This window comes from Laccaria bicolor, genomic scaffold (assembly GCF_000143565.1).
Source record: "Laccaria bicolor S238N-H82 LACBIscaffold_35 genomic scaffold, whole genome shotgun sequence".
NCBI lineage: Eukaryota > Fungi > Basidiomycota > Agaricomycetes > Agaricales > Hydnangiaceae > Laccaria > Laccaria bicolor.
Window position 1 is genome coordinate 125,720 of NW_001889906.1, and position 18,236 is coordinate 143,955.

Below are 18,236 nucleotides of genomic sequence, written 5' to 3' on the forward strand. Positions count from 1 at the left end.
GCGCTTTGCGGAGATGTCTTTCAATCAATCCTTTTTCATCATATAGATACACTATGATACAAATAAAATATAAGAAAACCAGTGCTACAACTCGAAGAGCGTCGGGAGAGTCGACCATTAGGACGATATGTACAGTAAGAAGCGCATGTAAAAGCAAATGTAAATGGAGGGTCAGCCATCGTCGGCCAGCCTAAAGTTCGTTTTCATCTAGAGTCCAATAGGTGTTGTAAATGAGGAAGTCCAGTCCAGTTTTAAGTTTTGAGAGGTCTCGCTAAATCCATCCAAGGGGGCCTTCTTCATTCAGAATCACAAAGCAGTATTGCTCGACTTGAAAAACCGAACCGGCGTCCCCGACCTATATTCACCACCACTCACAGCCTCAGGCGTCTCTGGCGCCTCATACTCCTGGTCCTGGGTCTGCCTGCTCTCCCGATAAGGCGACGAAAAGCTCGAAGTTGACGAAACGCTCGTCGCCGACCTCGACAGGTTCGCCTGTTTCTGAGGGAGAGGCGTAGGCGTCATATACCTCGGCAAACTCTCTTCTGGCTTCTGCAGAATAAAGTCCCTCAATCCCGCAGCTTTCTCGCCCTGTCTACCAAACCCATACCCCTGCTTATGCGTGCTCCTCCAGGAAGTGCTGTAATCAAGTCCAGCGTCCTGAGGAGCCTTCTCGTTGTTGGAGAACATGCTCGAGATGGAGGAAGGTGTGGCGTTGACGAATACGGGCCGTTTGTCAGAGGCGGTGGGGAGGATGCCTTTGGCCTCTGCGCGCCAGCCTCTAATGGATCGTTTGTGTTTCGCGGATTCGCGGAAGATGAGCCCGAGAAGCATGTTCAGGCATCCGATGGCGAAAAGGAAGAAGGCAGAGACGAGGGTGAAGTCATCTACGTGGTGAGAGAGGATTTGGGTTGAGATTCTGGATTGGGCATATGTGAGTTGGCAGGCGAAACACTGAGAAGGGGGAAATGTTCTGACAGGCATTGGAAGATTCCCAAAGCGCCGAGACCAAACCCGGATCCCAGGACGGGGAAGAAGCGGTCAAAGAAAGACATGGGCCAGCTGACTTCGGAAACTGTATGTAAACGAGTTGTCAGTTTCTTTTCAAAAAATAAAATAAAATCACGCACGGAAAAGAATGATGGTCTGGAAGATGATTAGAAGACTAGCAACCACAGCCCAGAAGACGCCAGCGGGCTGGTTGGGCACCGTGCTTCCTCTTATTACAACGAGCAATCAGCACACGAACAAGAGAAAAAAAAAGACTGGCATGACTCACTCGATGTAATCGCAATCAACAAGGTCTGTAGCGTTGACCTTGTTGGCTTCAAAGTAGTTGACAGCCTTGACGTTGGTGACCATGACGTAGATCGTGCTCGAAAAGACGAGGATGAGGGAAACGAGACTGAGAACGCGTACGGCGTTCAAGCCCATAAAAGTAACTGCAAAAAAAAATGAATCAGCAACTACATTCGTCACCTGGAACGACGAAGACACTCACTGGCTCGTGGGGGAAGCATAGCTCGGATCGTTAAGAGGTCAAGTAGACAAAGATTAGTGAAGGAAGAAGGTCTAGCGCAAAAGAGGGAGAGGTGTTCCAGCACCAAGATGAAGGTCGTGAAAAAATCCAAGCACAAGAGCAAGCGAGAAGCTGCCTGCAGTTAGAGAGAGATGGGCAGTAGTCAAAGATAACCACCCCAAGCAAAACAATCGCTTTTTAAAGCGGCTCAAGGCGAAGTAAGGCCGCAACGTGCCAACCAAGGGTTTCCATTCTTCTCGGCTGTTCGGGGAAAAGGAGAATTGTAGGCATTGTTACATATGTGGAGGACAATGGACGGCGCGCTTTGTTTGTACACCCGCATTATCGATCACGTGCAGTGATTGACACCCACAATAATGCCCGCAACTTCCAAGCGCACTATCAGCGCACCGTAGCCACGCCCTTGTATATTTCTATTATAAAATACGCTCCGGGCGTCTCTAGGCAGTCAAAGCTTCTGTCTTGTCACATACGTGGAAACGTCGACAGTTACAATTATTCCAAGGACTTGACTACGATACGCCTTCAAGGAGATACTAGTAGGAGATAGTAACTGATATTTTTGTTCTACCCCAAGTCGTCAACACCAAAGATGATCGCGTACAGTAATTCAGGTAAAGACGCAAGAAATCTCAGTATCGCCCCAAACGTGTGAACCAGGCAAAGATCACAACGTTGAACGCGTCCGCCCCACCGCCTCGTTCCGTCGGCATTTTCTAGTCGATTTTTTTTTAGCTAATCCGTACCTTGTCAGTAGTTTCGGATCCGGAAAATAAACACGAAGACGTAAGAAATGTTAGTTTCGCCCCAAACGACGTGGACTACGCGAGGATCACAACGCGTCCGCCCCACCGCCTGCCCCGCCGCCTCGTTCCGTCGGCATTTTCTGGTCTCAACTTAGTCCGTGGGTACCTTGACACAAATTCACCCCCCCCACCCCCACCAACCCAATCTTTTGAAAAGACTACTAATTAGTGGTTGGTATCTCATCCGATATCATAGTCAGTAACTGAAGTACAACTTGCAGGAATAAAAACAACGATAGTAAATGATCATGAATGAATATTATTGTTCCACCCAAACTACCAACTTGAAAGCAATCCAAAAACCATGCCAACGTCAGAAAGAAAGAAAGAAATCCGGGGAGGGGAAGGGGGGGGGAATAAATAATATAATCTTCAAGGTCGTAAAAGCACGTAAATTTCAGAGAACCACATTTGTTTTTTTGCTTCACCCCTCATAAGCAGGCGGCGCAGCCCCCATCGGCCTCTGTGCAACACTCTGACTCTGACTCTGACTCTGACTCGTCGTCGGCTCCTCATACCGTCCCCCATCCAAATGAACAATCGCAGGTTTCTCCCCCCCAAAATTAATCGGCCGCCCCTTCCCATCATACGCAGTAGTCGCATCCGCCGTGCTCGGATACGCGGCAGAAGAAGACGACGCATCCTCAGGCCCCAAATTCGATACCTGCAATACCCGCTGCTCTTGTATACTTACCGGACTTCCAGACCGATTATTGTTGTATACGGGGTCGGAAGTCTGTTGTCGGTGTCTCGTCGCGCCCATGACGGGGATGATACCCGGGATTGGTGGGGCATATACACCGCCGCCGCCGCCAGAAGAAGACCCGCCCCATGACGTCCCAGCCGAGCTCGTGCTAGTAGCATGTGACAGTGCAGAAGGCTGCGCATACCCCTGTCCTTGTCCAGGAGGTACGTATCCCTGTCCTTGACCGTACCCTTGGCCCTGACCAGCAGCGTATCCCTGTCCTTGCCCGCCAGCATATCCTTGTGACGGATATCCTTGTCCAGCTTGTGCATACCCCTGCTGTCCCCCCTGCGCATACCCATATCCCTGCCCCTGCCCGGCCCCAGCACCAGGCGGCAAGTTCTGCGGAATGTATCCCTGGCCCTGCCCATACCCCTGCTGCTGGACAAGCGGCGCAGCCGACCCAGACGAAGAAGGCCGTGAAGCCGTACTATTCGTGTTGTTCCCACCCGTCGCATTAACCACAAGCTGCGCCGTCTGCGCGGCCGCGCCCGCCCCAAGACCCGCAGCGAACAACGGGACAAGCGACGGAGAGTGGTGGTGTCCTCCAGCTGCAGGGCCCTGATAGGCAGACTCGTTCCCGTAACTTGCAGGGCCCTGGAACGCAGACTCGTTCCCGAAACTCGCGAGCGGTGCTTGGCCTTGCGGCGGTGATGTAGGCGGAGAATGGACAGTTGGGTTTGCGAGGGTATGGCTGACGGGTGTGTAGTGGTATCCCTGGGTTTGGGACGGGTTGAGGGGGTTGGTTTTTTTGGGTGGTGGTGAGTATCCTTCGTTGTTATCGAATATGTCGTTGTATCGGGCTTTCTTTTTACTAGAAGAAAGGAAAAAGAAGGTTAATTGGGTGGTTGTGAGAAGAGAAGGGAGGGAGGGGTTTACATGAAGTACCAGCCTAGCAGTACCAGTGCTGCGAAACCCACGAAACCACCCACGGCACCACCCACGATGGGAGCTATGTTTGTACCGTGTGATTGGGTGGACGTTGGTGGGGCACTTACTGTCGTCGCGGGCAAGGTGGAGGTGCTAGTGAGGGTGGCAGTAGACACGCTGCCATCTGACAGGGTGGTATACGATTGTGAAGTGATGACAGTCGGGGGCGGAGTGGTGACGCTGATGAGGGTGGATGTCACGGACGATGGTGTAATGCTGACCTCTCCAGCTGGAGTGGTACATGACGAGCCATAGAAGGTGGCGATCTGTGTAAAGGGAACTTGGACGGTAATAGTGACAGGTGCATCAATGGTGGAGGTAAAACCTAAATGAAATGAATGATCAGGGAATACGAAGCTGGGGATACGTGGGCTATGTACCTCCTACTGTACGGAGGGACCTTACGAGAGTTGGGACGCAAGTGGCAGAGGAGTTAGTGTTGGTGGGAGCGATACATGAGGTGATGGTGATGGTGGACACGGTAGGTGGCGCGGTCGTAGTGATATGAGTGACTGTAGTGGATAGACTGGCGGAGGAGCCGACAGACGTCGTTGTGAGTGTGGGGCTTGACACGCAGGTGGCCATGGCGTGTGCAGAGGCGCGCCGACAAGAAACGTGAAGATATAAAACCAACAAGGCAGTGAAAGGACAAATGTAACACAGGCACACCAACGTGAGAATTACGCCGCAAGAGTACAAATCAGGAAACAAGTCCGAGAAAACACTGCAATTCTTTCCTTTGCAGCTGAAAGATTCAGGGCAACCGTTGCCTCGCGTTTTTATGAAGACGTGGCAGTGCCGACGACGCCAGACCCAAATGACGCAGTCGTTGAAGCTGAAGCAAGTCCTTCAGAGAGAGTTCGAGCGTATTTCTAGTATTTGTCCGACTTTGCTCCGACTGTGAGTATGATTCATGGCTTTCTTCCCTCGAGCGGCAGCCAAGCCCCATAATTCTACAGCCTGAGTCTTCGATGCTGCCACTCCCTCGACAACACTCGGCAACTAGCCAACTCTTGGCATTTGAAATAACACCAATGTTCCAAAGCGATAAATTACTCCGATTCTGTAAGGTATACCATAAAGTCCGCGATGGATAAAGATGCGTATCAGAGCGTTGAGAAACCATGAGAGGTCGTCACAGGTCGTAGGCGTAGGTCCGAAATTCAATGCCCAATCAATCAAGAACCATCCGTCTCCCCTGCCCACTATCATCCACCTCCAACCTATCCGTCCTCCCTCCAACACCAACAGGCCCATAAGCATACGGATCATTATTAACTCCAGGTCCAGGCGCGCTCCACGCATTATTATCATCGCTATCAAATATCATGTCCCACCTCTTCCTCCGTCTTCTACAAAAAAAAATACCATCAAAAAAACATGAAATAAGAAAAAGATTCGAAATCGCACGCACATAAACCACAACCCACCCAACGCAAGCAACGTCAAACCCGCCAACCCACCAAACACCCCACCCACAATCGCACCCACATTCTTCCCCGTCCCACCCGTCGTCTTGGGCTGGTTCGTCTGCAACGACGCCGGCAAAACGGTGCTAACAATATACTGCGTCGACACCTGTCCATTATTCGGGTTCGTCACTATCACCACGCTCGTCGTCGTTGATGCTTCGGAGGGGAGGGAGGAAGAGGTAGAGATGGTGCTGCTGCTGCATGAGCTGTTGAGGAATGTTGTGGTTTGGGTTGAAAGGATGTCGATTGTTGAGGTGCCGATGGTCGTTAGTGTCGTTGTTCCGCCTACATAGTAATATTTGTGTCAATCCTCTAAAATGTACATAGGAAGAACAGGAACGCACCAGGGATAGTGCTAGTCACCGTAGTAACCACAGGCGAACATGCCGCCGCGCTCGCAGAACCACCAGCACCAGCAGAACAAGGATGGGTACTCGTTATAGTCGTCACGCCAGGAGACAAAGTAGACACGACTGTAGATGTGAACGTCGAGAAGCTCTGCGACGTCGCGACGGTCGTCTGCGTAGCCAGCGAGGTCGAACATGCCGCGGCCATTTTGGTTCGTTTAGATGCGGTTACGCTTTTTTCAAGTTCCTAGCCGCCTATTGGAAATTGGAAAGGATCACGGTTGAGAGGAGGATGAATGAACATACTATTAAACGCTAGCCTAGCTTTTTATTTGTGATGCGGTGAGGAGTCGCCGCCGAACAGAAGCGTTGCCGTGATTGATGATGGCCATCCGAGACGACTGCGAAAGAACAAAGGCTGTGCAGCTGGGCAACCTGAACCTGATGAAATTACACTGCACATAGAAAACAAAATCCATCCATTAATTCTGTCAAAACCAGGTACTACATGAGAGAAGGGGGTAACAAGCTGTTCGACCTGGTATACGTATAAGATAAAAGATAGATAAGTAAGACCCAAACCACCAGAGAAAAATAAAGGAAAGGAAAGGTATACTGTTGAATAAAATAAAAACGCAAGTAATAGGTTGTCGACCATACCAATGGCCATTCATTATAGTTTTCGTTGCTCTTGTCTTGTCTTGAGTGAGCCAGAGCTAATTAGCTCGAATGCGAATACGGCGCCTCCAAAAACGTCTCCGTCTGTCCAACATTCGAAAAGTCATTCGCGTCTTCCCAATCTTCATCCTCCTTCGCCTTCGTCGGAGTATCCTCCGTCTTATCTTCCCCACTAGACGAATTAGTCGTCGTCGTCGTCGTCGTCAAACCCAAGCGCACCGACACATCCTCATTAGACTTCGTTTTCCCCTTCTCCTTCCTATCCCGATCCCTATGCGACACCTTCCTCCACAACTGCTTCCCAGCCACCTTCACCATCCTCCCAAGCACCATCAACGGATCATCAACCCCCTCCTCCCCCTCCCCTCTTTCCTCCACAACACCCTTCTTCTCACCACTAACCTTCAAACTCCTCAACCGCCTTTGCTCGACCTGCCGTCGCTTATGCTCCTCCATCTCCTCCTCAGTCCACATCGGATGAACCACACTCTCCTTCGCTGTCGTGGGTGAATGCGAATGCGAATGCGAGTGAGAATGAGGCGCCGTAGTACTCCCCCTCCTCCTCCTCGTAAGCTGCGTCCGCGCAGCCATCCCAAGCGGAGCCGTCGACCTCCTCTTCCTAGGCGCCAACTCAGGCAACGGCGCGAATTTAATGGTGAGGTGATGTATAGGCAGAGAAGAACACGATGCGCTCGTTGGCGTTGACGTCGACGAGTCTTGGATCCCCGTAGGTGAGGAGGCTTGTGACGAGTCCAAGGATGAGGATAAGGAGGAGGGGCCTTCTTCGGTGGACAACGATGATGGTGTGGATGTGGATGTGGATGAGGGTATTGAGACGGTGAGTGGGGGTGAGGCGATCGGTTCGACCTCCAATGACATGGTTTGGTTAGATCGGTATTAGATTGGATTGGATGGCGCGGTGGTGGTGGGCGTTAACGATGACGACGACGACGATAGCCGCCCCGGGTTATCGCTAACGAACCAATCGTAGTAGGTGGGTTATGGATCAATTTTTGAACGGGGAGCGCTGCTCTTGCGGTATAGACAGACGAAAGAAAAAAATTAGTAAGGAAGGAACGTAAGTTTGTGTGTGAAGTTGGCCAATGCCAATGAATTTCAAAAAAAAAAGGGCAGTGCCGAATTGGCGAGCGCGGCTGGCTTGGATGTCAAGACTCAAGAAAGCGAAGAGCAAAGGGGCGATAATTGGGGTTCAGGGTAACATGGATCCAGTGATGATGGGATTCGTGTCAAGCTTGGCAACACAACTGGCCGCCTTGTTTACAAAAACCGAACACTCTCACGAGCTCCTAAAAAATACTTTATCGGCGCTTGGGACTACATAAAAAAACAGCGACGGAACAAATTTCATAAAACCAATTGTCTGCAGGGTCTGTATACGTATCCACCACTGACATTCAAGTTGCAGGAACATTCAAGTGCTCCCTCGCAACCTCCTTTTGCACGGCGGGTCTTGGATTGAAGTAGCAAGTTCTGTGATAGACCGCATTCAAGGCGACGGGAAGGGTGGGGCGTCAGGTTTTGCCAATATGTCGCGTTTCAATGGACGCGAAAAGCGTGGCCGGACGGGGGCCGGGGATCCAACGGCAAATATCATGCAAGATGCATAAGTCAGCGGGCCTTCCAGAGGATGGACGGACATCGATTAAAACACCGTCACTCCTGACTGCGTGCCAGCGTATTGTGACTTCATATCGTCCAAATCACCAACATCATCCTGGCTCTTGTAATCGTACTGAGACAAACTCCCAAGATCGCTGGCACCAGTGACGGAGGCAGAGCCAAACGAAGTACGGCGTCGAAGACGATCACTCTGCGAGTAAGCGATGCTGCTTCCTCCACCAATGACACTGCTATTGTCCGTGACATTGGGTCCCACGTCCTGGGACACGATCGACGACGCATAGCTGTATGTGCTGCGTTTTCCACCGTTGACTCCACGAGGAATGCCAGGCCCAAATGGTCCTGGGGCACTAAACATGGGGAGGCCCGAGGAGTAAGTGGCTTGAGAACGGAGCGATTGGACATCGGACGGAATATAGCCGAGGGCATCGTGTGTACGGTAGAAGCTCGCGTCAAAACGACTTGGAGTACCAGAGCGACGGCTAAGAGCTTTAAAGGGATCAGGAAACATCTACGTCATTGAATAACAACAACTTACGATCCGAGAGCATTGGTCCGTTAGATCCAGGAAGGTAATCACGGGCGTTCGTTTCGTGTCGGCGGAATTGTTCCATGGATTTGCCCAGTGAGCGGCGAGGTTTGCTAAACTGAATCATACTGGGTTGCAAGTTGCTTAACGGCCCCTCAACCAAAGTGTTCTTCTCTTTGTAGTGAGTGAGAAGATAATGCCATAGAGGATGCTGTGAGGTAGTCAATTCAAATTACAGAAGTGCAAGTGAGGAGGATGAAATACCTTGCTCAAAACTTTCGGGTTCCCCAAGATGACAACTCCATATTTAGCCCGCGTGAGGGCGACATTCAAACGCCTTGGGTCATTTAAGAACCCAATTCCTTGATGCTCGTTGCTTCGGACACAGCTGAGAATGATGTAATCCTTCTCTCGACCTTGGAAAGCATCGACGCTGGCAACTTCAATCTCCTTGTACAGGTCTTTCTTCAGCGACCCGTTGAACTGCATATAGTTGACAATGTAAGAACGTTGACCCTCGTAAGGCGTCACCACCCCAATCTGCCCAGGAACGACACCAGATTTGAAAAACTTAGTGACTATCTTCTCCACGTTCGATGCCTCGGTCCTATGTGTACCAGCGTGAGTCAACAACTTGCGACAAAAGATAGGAGAATTGGAACGAACCTATTCAAGAAAGAAGTTCCACTGCTAGAGATCTCTTCTTGCCCGAGATTCTGATAGAAGAACATAGGAGTATCGGGAGCTGGCCACGGGAAGTCGACGTTCTTCCTCAACCTTTCAGGCGCAGTGACACCATTCTGCAATGTTCCCTCGTAAAACATGTTTGACGGGAACTCGGATAGGCAAGGGTGCATGCGATATTGAACCTGGAGACGGATAGGCCTGTTGCCAAGAACGACGAGACGTTCGAAAAGAGATTGTGTCAGCCCAGCGCGAGCGGCTTTCTTGTTCATGATGACGGGACCAAGTTGCTGTGGAAGACAGTCAACAGCATATACGAAGGTGTATAATGATTAAAAATACTTGATGATCTCCAACAAGTACCACCTGCTTACAACCAAGTACCAAAGGAATCATACACTCTACAATTCAGAATCTGTAAGCACGACACACTGAGCGTCAATGTGGAGTCATACCTGGCTCAGCAGCCTGAGTAGCTTCGTCAATGAGAACCGTCCTGAATTTAAGCTTGCTCAACCTCGGATCGCCAGCTCCGACACAAGTGCAACAGATAACATCAGCAACGCCCAAAATCTCCTTCTCGCACTGCCTGATCAATGTCTTATACTTTCGTTCATCGTTGCTGCTCAGCTCTCCCTGTTCCGTCTTCAACATGATGAGCTTCTGTAGCTCCACATGAACGGTGCTATTCGCGACTTGTTGATGCAAAGTCAAGAATCCAACACTCGAATCGAGAGCCTCTCGGGACTTTGCAGTCAAGCGGACAACCTTGAGCCCAGTGGAATGAATTTTCTCCGTAAGTTGATCGACAGCGACGTTCGATGGCGCACAAACGAGAACCTGACCCGGATTCATCTTTGCAAGATGGTAAACGATGGAAGCGGAAGTCACGGTCTTGCCTGTGCCAGGAGGGCCTTGAATCAAACTGATAGGCTTCTGAAGCACACTTTTGACCGCATACATTTGGGAATGATTGAGCTCGGGCAGTCCAGGGGCGGAAAATCGCTTAGGCATTTGCGTCCTAAGAGATTGCGGTTCAAGCTCGTGTCCGAGGAGTTTGTGATACTACAGATAAGACGATCAACGAACGAAGGAAATGGTAGAACAACGGTGAAACTCACAATATATCCGCTGACACTCTTCTCATCCACAGCAAACGTCTTCATCGCAAGTTGCATTCTGTCGAAGCTGGTTGATTTCCATACAAAATCTGCCGCAAAGTTGTGGGTACATTCCGAAGGAACGCCCTCAGTCCTTCGCAATTCTAGCCCAATCTCGTCGGATACATCTAATGAAGCCGATTGTGTAGAAATTCGAAACGAAAAGTTAGAGATTAGCTCACTGTTGGGAATCTTGATAACATGCCCGATACCCTCCCAGGCCTTATGAAGCTCGCCCTGATACCTCAACCTCAATTCATCTCCGACGGCAAGCCTGACCTCCCCACTCTCCAGCTTTGGGAGACAGAACCAAGCGACTCGCTTCTGATTCAAACCAAGATCCCACCGGACAGTGATATCAGTCTGCGTTTGGCTCTCCTTCAGCTTCTTGTCATAATCTGCCTCAATCTTGACAAGAGGGCCGAAGATGTTCTGATACTGATATGCATCCTCGTAGCGCACCAGAATTGGTTGAGGCTCATCATCCACGCCTGGCTTCTCAAGATCCTCCAAAGTGGCATTGGCATTGTCGCGCCAGAGATCTTCTAAACGATTAATTTGATTGAACGATATTTGGCGCGACCGGAGCTGCTCAGTTTCACTGGGCGGCTTGACCAACCACGACAGGAAAGAACGATCGTCAATCAGAGGAGCCCAAAGAGATGCATTCCACTGAATATCTTTAGATATTGCAGCGCAGGGTTGCCTATAGATATGGCTGTGTTATCATGCATCTTATTTTAAAGAGGAGTGACTCACCGACACAGCAACACTACAACGGTGTCACTCTTTGCTGGTATAAAACCCAGCATGAATACATTTTTGCTGCCGCAATTGTAACACTCCGGGGTGGTTTCACCCAAGGGGCTCTCTGCGTGCAAAATGACTTCCTTGTGCTTGGCGCGCACAAGATGGTTAACGATATGGGATGCTGAAGTGTTTCCGCGTGAATTGCAGAACCATTTGGAACAGACGAGACATTTAACGACGGAGGCAGGGGAATGGATGCCACAGTAGCTGTTGAATATTAGATAAGAACTCTCAATACCTGACGGATCAGACTTGCCTGCAGGCATGAGGGGGCAAATCGACGGCAGCTTCATCCTTCAAATCATCGAGTACAGCATCGAAATCCTCATCAATCGTACTGCGCTCTTGACTGTGGGTATGGTGTTGGTGGGTGTGCCCATTACCAGCAATTCCTTCGTTATACTCTGAGAGGGAAAGGTGGGATAGATCGACCGAAGCATTGTCTTGAGTGTTGGCGGTGTAAACAGAAGAGTTGTCGTCGACAACACCTATGCCTCCGTAAGATGAAGCAGAATCGTATTGAAAATTGTCAAATGAATCCATGATGGAAGTAAAAGGAAGGAAAGAGAGTTGGCTCAAGAGCAAATGTAAACCAAACTTGACGCCTGCTGACTCAGACGATCACAACGACCGTCACCGACGCAGCCGCAAAAACACCGCGACTAATATGCCTTAGCTTTTACATTGACTATGGATCAAAACCTGGATGTAGCCCTTCGTGATTTCAATGGAAATATCTTATCGAGTTCGCTATTTGACCGATCGCCGAGCGTTTGCTGCCCTTCTAACCACCTTCGTGTCTTCTAGGTTTTTGGCAGTATGGCATCATCGATTGGGAGCTGTTCTACAACTGCCTGAGGTCCGTTATTTCCTCAAACGAGGATTGGGCAGTTTTTCGCTACGAAGCAGCCACTCCCGGGCAGCATGGGGCTTCTTATCCTCCAAGCCCAAAAATCCCTGAACCAGGGACATACATACTCCTCCGCCCAGGTATGTTTAGGTTTATTTCCTCCTTGACGCCGTCATGTATGATCTTGTGTAGATGGCACCCCGATTAAAGTAGGTTGGACCACCCTTGCAGCTCGCGTCCGTCATCCAACCCTCTCCAATACTGCTACACAAGTAAGTTACACACCCCAGCGAGACCTGTAACACATACCTGACCCATGCGCAGACAGAGCACTACCGAAGCCGTGTACGTGCCCGCGACCCTTGCTGTCTTATCTCAGGCCGTCAGAGGTGATTATAGCCGATTAAAGGCAGCGCACATTTTCCCGCGAGCGCATAACATCCAGGTGCGCAATTATTTTTTCGTTCGTTCGGTCCTGACATTGTATCCCAGTGGGTCAGTAGAGGCTTCCCAAGTCGTATCACAGATCCTGCACCTCTTGCAGAAGTTGGAGGGCCCGCGAAATTTGACTCTATCCAGAACGTGCTGCTGTTGCGTAGCGATTTGCGTGATGCATGGGACAGCTATGAATTTGGTGTCAATCCTAATGTTTGTTATGTTTTTCGCGCATCTGTAACGTACGTTCTCACAGCAAGTTACAACAGCGTGGTTATGTCGTTACCCCCTTCGTTGCGGGCTATGACGACATTGCAGGTAAGGTCCTGAAGCTGGACCACATCCAAGATCCGGACTTGCGTCCTCTCGACGACCTCTTGCGTGACCACTTTCTCCAAGGTGTCCTCGAGAATATGAAAGGTGCTGGAGAACCGACCTGGGATCATGATGATGCACTCGGCGATGGCAGGATGGATCTGTCGAGGCAGGACATTTGAGGTGGGACTACAGGTCGACAGCACTTGGAATTCGAACTGGCACACAGATTGCACGGGGTCCTCGTTGCACAGGAATCTGCTGCGGACTCCCAAGACGCCTAATACAGCTTCTCTTCTAAGACAGCTTCATCCTCAGATGGGAACCAGTTTGAGCGTCCAGCCGCCGTTTCGACTGATGGCTGAGCTGCGCTGCTTTCAGACATCCGGTCTTCTGCATTCTTGGGCGACACTATTTTTGGTCTAGCGCTTAAGTGAGTATAGGTGTGCGCTTCTACAGAAACAAGCTGTTGATGAACAAGGGTTAGATGGGGATTTTATCATGTGCGGCGATCTGTTGCCGAAATGTTGAGGCTGACTTCGAGCGATTCGTAAACTTCCTACTCAAGCTCAAGGTCGATTCAAGTCCAATGACGAACAAGATTTCTATACTTTCTTTTTCTGTATGAGCATCCCCGGAAGCTACACCACCGCTTACTTTGAACTACGCAACAAGACTCCTTCTACAGCTCTATTATGATCACAAAGTAACCATCATCAGGTTTCTGCCACTAGGATGGCGCATTGATTAAAAGGCTCTGCAGGCGAGATGGCTTTTGGCTTCTTTCTTGATCTTTCTATTTGGACGCTGTGTGGACCTCACTATAAAATCTCTTGGGGTGGCTTCGCAAATGCCATCCCAACCTGGATAATGGCGACGAGCAGACAACTAGCCATTATTCTCGCCGCTTTCTTTTGTCTCGCTCAGGTTCTTGCGACGAATCATTTTGCCGGTATCGCCGCTTCCAACAGCATCGGCGGCACCTCAACGTTCACCTGTCGAACACCACAACAGGTCAGATTCCAGACCTCTGGTATGATAGTCTGGTTCTTAGATACCCTTAACAGTGGAACGACCTTGCGAACACCGCGAAAACCAATGGGTTTCGGTCAATCCGCATTATCGGCTTTGATTGCAACGCCTTGGAGTGGGCGTCTTCTGCTGCTAAAGCCGCGGGATTAACGATTCTTGCTGGTATCTACTATACAGTGAGCCCTCTACGCCGCACAAAGTAGCGAGAACACCCTTTGCTGATTTATGCCTATGAAGGGAAGCGTGGCCTCTAGCAGGCCTTCCATAAAGTTCGTCGCCAATATCAGGCTCGTGTCATTTTTTCTTCTGACCCATTCTACCGATAGTAATGATGTGAAAACTTTCCTCGCCGCATGGAACAAGTATGGGGCTAAGAGATATGTTGGTCTTACTGTCGGAAACGAGGTCAGGCATTTTCCTAGCCACCAATAGGCTATATTCATGCCACACGCTCTAGATCTATAGTGATACTTTGAATAACGTCGTAGCCGAGGTGGACGATGTAAGAAGTTCGTGTCCCCTTTCACGTTGACGAGGAGTCTTTTAACTCATCCTTGACAGATCAACTTCGTGCAGCTGGTGTGCAAACCCTTGTCTCCACTTCTCATACCTGGGTGATGATTCGAGACAACCCTACGATTCTTTGCCGCACCGATTTCGTCGCGGCGAACGCGCAGTACTTCTCCTTCATTTTGGTCATCGTTCTGCAATTGAAATATTTGTCACCACAGCGCATTCTATGACACCAACACCATTGCGGCTAAAGCTGGGGATTTTGTGTTCAAGGTTGTCGTACCTGCACTACAACGTGCTTGCCCAGGGAAGCAGATTACCATCACAGAGTAAACGTTATCTGGAAAGATGCCTTCTCCCGTCTTTTGAATATCGCTCTTGCAGGTCTGGTTGGCCATCCCGTGGCTCGACGGACGGATTGGCCGTCCCTTCAATACCTAATGAGCTTTCAGCATTACTTAACCTGAACTGTGCTTGTCGTGATGATACCAGTATCTCCGTTTACGCCTTTGAGTACGACGACCAGGATTGGAAGGATGATGATGATGAACGGAGCTTTGGGATCTCTGGGAAGCTCAATTTTGGGGATATTTTTGCTCAGTGTTAGTTAGCACTGCCATAGCTTTCAAGTTTCAATTCATGGTGTCTAGCAGTTCAACAACATGGACTTTCCCAAGTAAAATCTATGTCTTGTAAAGAAAAAAAAGACATGTCATCCCAGCCAACCATTCTATAGCGTAGAAGGGAACACAGGGGAACACGAGTTGGCGAAAATCGTTGCTCGTCAGGACTCTTCATTGGCAGTACCTGATATGTCTCTAAAAACAGGCATAAAGTTTAAAATACGTGCAAGCGAATCATGCTTCTTACCTCCGTACCTCGAGATCTTTTTCTTTCGTCACGTTAGAGTTACCTTTACCGCCTTCGATGTATTCAAATTTGCGAGAATCGAGCGTAAATGTGACAGGACCCTGCATCCGTCAGTTTGATTACAGGCCAATGTCCCGACAGCGACGAACTTCGTTGGTCAAGCTGACACTCATCATAGCTCCAAATCTGCCATCTGCGGTAGTTAAGAAGCAGGTTTTTGAAGACAAACATGGTACATACCCTGGACCTTCTCCCGTTTATAATCTTTTCTTAGTTTTTCTAAGAAGGAGGCATACAGCTGGCGCGATGCGTCTGTAGACTAACATTCGTGGTTAGATAAGTCACAATGACCTCGTTGATCTTAGATCTGGAATGAAAGGATCCAAACCATTGCACGGTGAAAGTCCGGTTTATTGCCTTTCGTAGTGTTTGCCATTAGAGTGAACTGAGAGACACAAAGGATGTCGCCGTCTACGTCTTTGACGCTCGCTCTCCACGACTTTTCTTCATTGCTCGGATCTGAGAAAACCCGGAGAGAAAGACTGGGGGAGAAGACGTCCTCAGCCATTGGTCCCTCACTATGCCTTCACCTTTGAGAAGAGAGGGGGTATTGAAGATACCAACATCTTATTTGACAGGGTTACAACATCAGTGTCAGTATCGTCTGTCCTGCGTTATTACACATTAGATGCGAAGCAAGTGCATAGAGGTGAACATCTTTTCAGACCTGAGCCTATCCCTATGAAGACCATTAGCCCCTTGGAAATCCTCGATACGACTTCGTTGTCCACTAAACGTCGTCAAGTTGGATCAAAATAATATAGTCATAGCGTAGTCACCAGTAACAGAGGCAGAGGAAACTCGCTGGATCACTGCTCGCATCGATGTTGAACGTTGGCTAACCGGACTCCGAATGGGGCCTGGGCCGATCTTTGTTGTCGAACTTGGTTCAAACCATTGCCAATTCAATTGACAAAATCCCTTGTCTTTTTCATCCCACTCCCGATACTTATGAAGCCAACCAGATAGTTCAATCTCTCCTTACCTTTGCCTTACCTTTTATGTCTAACGCGCAAATACTGGGCCTGCCATCCAAGACCAGGATCTCACCGTGGCAGACATCACACCACAGATTACAGATACCACCCTTCTTCACAACGCCAGCGGGTTTACGTTGTCCTCACCCGAAATGACAAGCAATTTATCTGACATAGCACTACGGGCGGGCTCACGGCATGATCTTAGCGCCACACAGCGCACCCCATCTTTCCCTGGCTGGCTCCTTGTTATCTGCGAAAAGGAAGGCACTCTTATTACTGCAACACTTTGAGCGTTGTTCTCTCCCCCGTCCTGATGTTGCGAATTGCTTCAATTGCCTTTCTTCTTGGATGTCTGGTACTATTCCGCACCGATGCGGAGAAGCAACTTTGGATGGGCTCTCAAGTTGGTTGTTCCAAAAAGTCGCGAGGGAACCATACAATCCGATGGGTATGTTGCTTGTTTTGCGGTCAAACCTTGTTTCTGACTATCTTTGTCTAGGACTTCTTCAACGACCGTTTAAGCCATTTATATGCTGAAATAGTATGGAACCACCGATGTGATGAGTTCAACCCAAGTGGATTCTGGTGCTGGTGTCCGCCAACTGCGTATTCCGATTGTGTTTCACAATGTACCGGAGTTCCCAATCCAGACGTTGGGGGAGTTGCACTCGCTTGGGTATGGCCCATTCTTCTAGGCTTTGTCGTCAACGCCAGCACTCTCATTCTCTTGAACCTACCTGCGTATCATCGCGGTAGGGCATTACATGTTCTCTATGGTCTATCGGACGATGATGACTCCCAATCACAATTGACGGCCTGGGAGCAGCTCATTCGACCATTGCTGGAGGAGTGGAAAACCGTGTGCGTCCTGGCTACCCTGACTTCCGGGTATGTATCCCATTGTTGCCTTTGCCTGTAATCGTTCTGAAGGGATCGCCATAGCGCTGCTCTTGCCACGTTTCAGATTCCTAGCTTCAACAACAACCTTATGATTCCTGCACTGGCGTACTTAACCCTCATTTCCATGACGACAGCCATCCTACTCTCGTCAATCGTAATCATTCATCTTGGAGGAGAAACGCGTGATCCTGTGTTCATTCAAACATGGCTCGAGGTTTGCTTGCACGCAAAACTTCCCGTCATATCCTCACCGCGATTCTTTATGTTGCAGAACTTCCGAAGTACTGACCATCGCTCGCTCTGGGGTGCTTGGATTATTGTATCTCTTCCCTCAGTCTGGACGGTGTGGCGAGTTTCTATGTTATGACACCGTGAAGAAAGTATTTATGCGACATCCCTTCCAGGGGTTCTCTATATTTCATCTCGTCTGTGGTGCTCCTCTTCTGGTCGGGGGGCACTGCGAACACAGCGATGGGCTCTTCGCTGACCGCATCAAACTCCGCCGTGGCCCTGGAGCCGTCGACTGGCATCCCGTCTTTACTCACTGCGATCGCATTGCTTGGTTTCTTCAATATTTTAGGTTTTGTATTCAGCTTTTGGAAGCAAGGGAGACGACAATCGACCGTTTTGGAAGCAGCCTAGCTACAGAGAATGATGTATGACATAGGTATATTCCATTCCCTACATGGCCAACTGCTGAAAATAATCCTAGAGTTACAACCTAACTCGTCCACGCCTCGAGTATGATGGATCTTCTAAACTGGTCTCAAAAATGTATGGGTCCATACATACATACCCGCGGGGCATAGATAAGACCCTGGGCCCAGCAAACTTGATGGTCATCGCGACGAAGTCCTAACTTAGCAAGATCGAATGAATGGCGTGCATCTTCTTGAATTTTGCTCAATCTACAATATCATCAACATCGCGTGACCAGCATCG

At 49.5% G+C, this 18,236-nt stretch overlaps 8 protein-coding genes across 8 annotated transcripts; 3 read left to right on the forward strand and 5 right to left on the reverse strand.

Annotated features, from left to right (window-relative positions):
• Nucleotides 1-16: 16 nt before the first annotated feature.
• Nucleotides 17-1,434, reverse strand: LACBIDRAFT_185929 (uncharacterized protein). The gene is made up of 4 exons (XM_001886071.1): nt 1,277-1,434; nt 1,128-1,216; nt 976-1,072; nt 17-916 (listed from the first exon to the last, which is right to left on the reverse strand). The coding sequence occupies exons 1-4, from the start codon at nt 1,429-1,431 to the stop codon at nt 307-309; spliced, it is 951 nt and encodes a 316-aa protein (XP_001886106.1). The 5' UTR covers nt 1,432-1,434; the 3' UTR covers nt 17-306.
• A 1,146-nt stretch (nt 1,435-2,580) lies between these two features.
• On the reverse strand, nt 2,581-4,603 carry LACBIDRAFT_295279 (uncharacterized protein; the record flags this gene model as incomplete). Its single annotated transcript, XM_001886072.1, has 4 exons — nt 2,581-3,007; nt 3,038-3,902; nt 3,968-4,343; nt 4,399-4,603. The coding sequence occupies 4 exons, from the start codon at nt 4,601-4,603 to the stop codon at nt 2,768-2,770; spliced, it is 1,686 nt and encodes a 561-aa protein (XP_001886107.1). The 3' UTR covers nt 2,581-2,767.
• A 407-nt stretch (nt 4,604-5,010) lies between these two features.
• LACBIDRAFT_295280 (uncharacterized protein) lies at nt 5,011-6,115 on the reverse strand. Its single transcript, XM_001886073.1, has 3 exons — nt 5,835-6,115; nt 5,433-5,775; nt 5,011-5,370 (listed from the first exon to the last, which is right to left on the reverse strand). Exons 1-3 carry the CDS (start codon nt 6,043-6,045, stop codon nt 5,193-5,195), a joined length of 732 nt encoding a protein of 243 aa, XP_001886108.1. The 5' UTR covers nt 6,046-6,115; the 3' UTR covers nt 5,011-5,192.
• Nucleotides 6,116-6,557: 442 nt separating this feature from the next.
• LACBIDRAFT_307401 (uncharacterized protein) lies at nt 6,558-7,394 on the reverse strand (the record flags this gene model as incomplete). The annotated part of the gene is made up of 1 exon (XM_001886074.1): nt 6,558-7,394. One exon carries the CDS (start codon nt 7,392-7,394, stop codon nt 6,558-6,560), a length of 837 nt encoding a protein of 278 aa, XP_001886109.1.
• A 4,657-nt stretch (nt 7,395-12,051) lies between these two features.
• LACBIDRAFT_331628 (uncharacterized protein) lies at nt 12,052-13,426 on the forward strand (the record flags this gene model as incomplete). The annotated part of the gene is made up of 9 exons (XM_001885975.1): nt 12,052-12,198; nt 12,231-12,329; nt 12,403-12,461; nt 12,514-12,634; nt 12,682-12,784; nt 12,813-12,837; nt 12,881-12,942; nt 13,321-13,372; nt 13,399-13,426. Coding segments are annotated over 9 exons (696 nt in total), but the record flags the coding sequence as incomplete, so codon positions are not given.
• Nucleotides 13,427-14,196: 770 nt separating this feature from the next.
• Nucleotides 14,197-15,091, forward strand: LACBIDRAFT_307404 (glycoside hydrolase family 17 protein; the record flags this gene model as incomplete). Its single annotated transcript, XM_001885976.1, has 6 exons — nt 14,197-14,240; nt 14,298-14,376; nt 14,429-14,480; nt 14,533-14,647; nt 14,703-14,813; nt 14,869-15,091. 6 exons carry the CDS (start codon nt 14,197-14,199, stop codon nt 15,089-15,091), a joined length of 624 nt encoding a protein of 207 aa, XP_001886011.1.
• Nucleotides 15,092-15,350: 259 nt separating this feature from the next.
• Nucleotides 15,351-16,236, reverse strand: LACBIDRAFT_253394 (uncharacterized protein; the record flags this gene model as incomplete). Its single annotated transcript, XM_001886075.1, has 7 exons — nt 15,351-15,455; nt 15,504-15,547; nt 15,595-15,673; nt 15,743-15,896; nt 15,979-16,018; nt 16,082-16,144; nt 16,194-16,236. 7 exons carry the CDS (start codon nt 16,234-16,236, stop codon nt 15,351-15,353), a joined length of 528 nt encoding a protein of 175 aa, XP_001886110.1.
• A 471-nt stretch (nt 16,237-16,707) lies between these two features.
• LACBIDRAFT_307406 (uncharacterized protein) lies at nt 16,708-18,153 on the forward strand (the record flags this gene model as incomplete). Its single annotated transcript, XM_001885977.1, has 6 exons — nt 16,708-16,842; nt 16,894-17,282; nt 17,337-17,508; nt 17,630-17,820; nt 17,875-17,950; nt 18,007-18,153. The coding sequence occupies 6 exons, from the start codon at nt 16,708-16,710 to the stop codon at nt 18,151-18,153; spliced, it is 1,110 nt and encodes a 369-aa protein (XP_001886012.1).
• Between the last annotated feature and the right edge of the window lie 83 nt (nt 18,154-18,236).

Excerpts from the sequence above, each read along its gene's own strand:
- LACBIDRAFT_185929 (XM_001886071.1), bottom strand. The coding sequence starts at position 1,431 with ATGGGCTTGAACGCCGTACGCGTTCTCAGTCTCGTTTCCCTCATCCTC. Across the intron at positions 1,073-1,127 it reads CCAGACCATCATTCTTTTCC|TTTCCGAAGTCAGCTGGCCC; the intron begins GTGCGTGATTTT and ends GTTTACATACAG. Across the intron at positions 917-975 it reads TTGGGAATCTTCCAATGCCT|AATCTCAACCCAAATCCTCT; the intron begins GTCAGAACATTT and ends TGCCCAATCCAG.
- LACBIDRAFT_295280 (XM_001886073.1), bottom strand. The coding sequence starts at position 6,045 with ATGGCCGCGGCATGTTCGACCTCGCTGGCTACGCAGACGACCGTCGCG. Across the intron at positions 5,776-5,834 it reads GGTGACTAGCACTATCCCTG|GCGGAACAACGACACTAACG; the intron begins GTGCGTTCCTGT and ends ATTACTATGTAG. Across the intron at positions 5,371-5,432 it reads TTGGGTGGGTTGTGGTTTAT|AAGACGGAGGAAGAGGTGGG; the intron begins GTGCGTGCGATT and ends TTTTTTTTGTAG.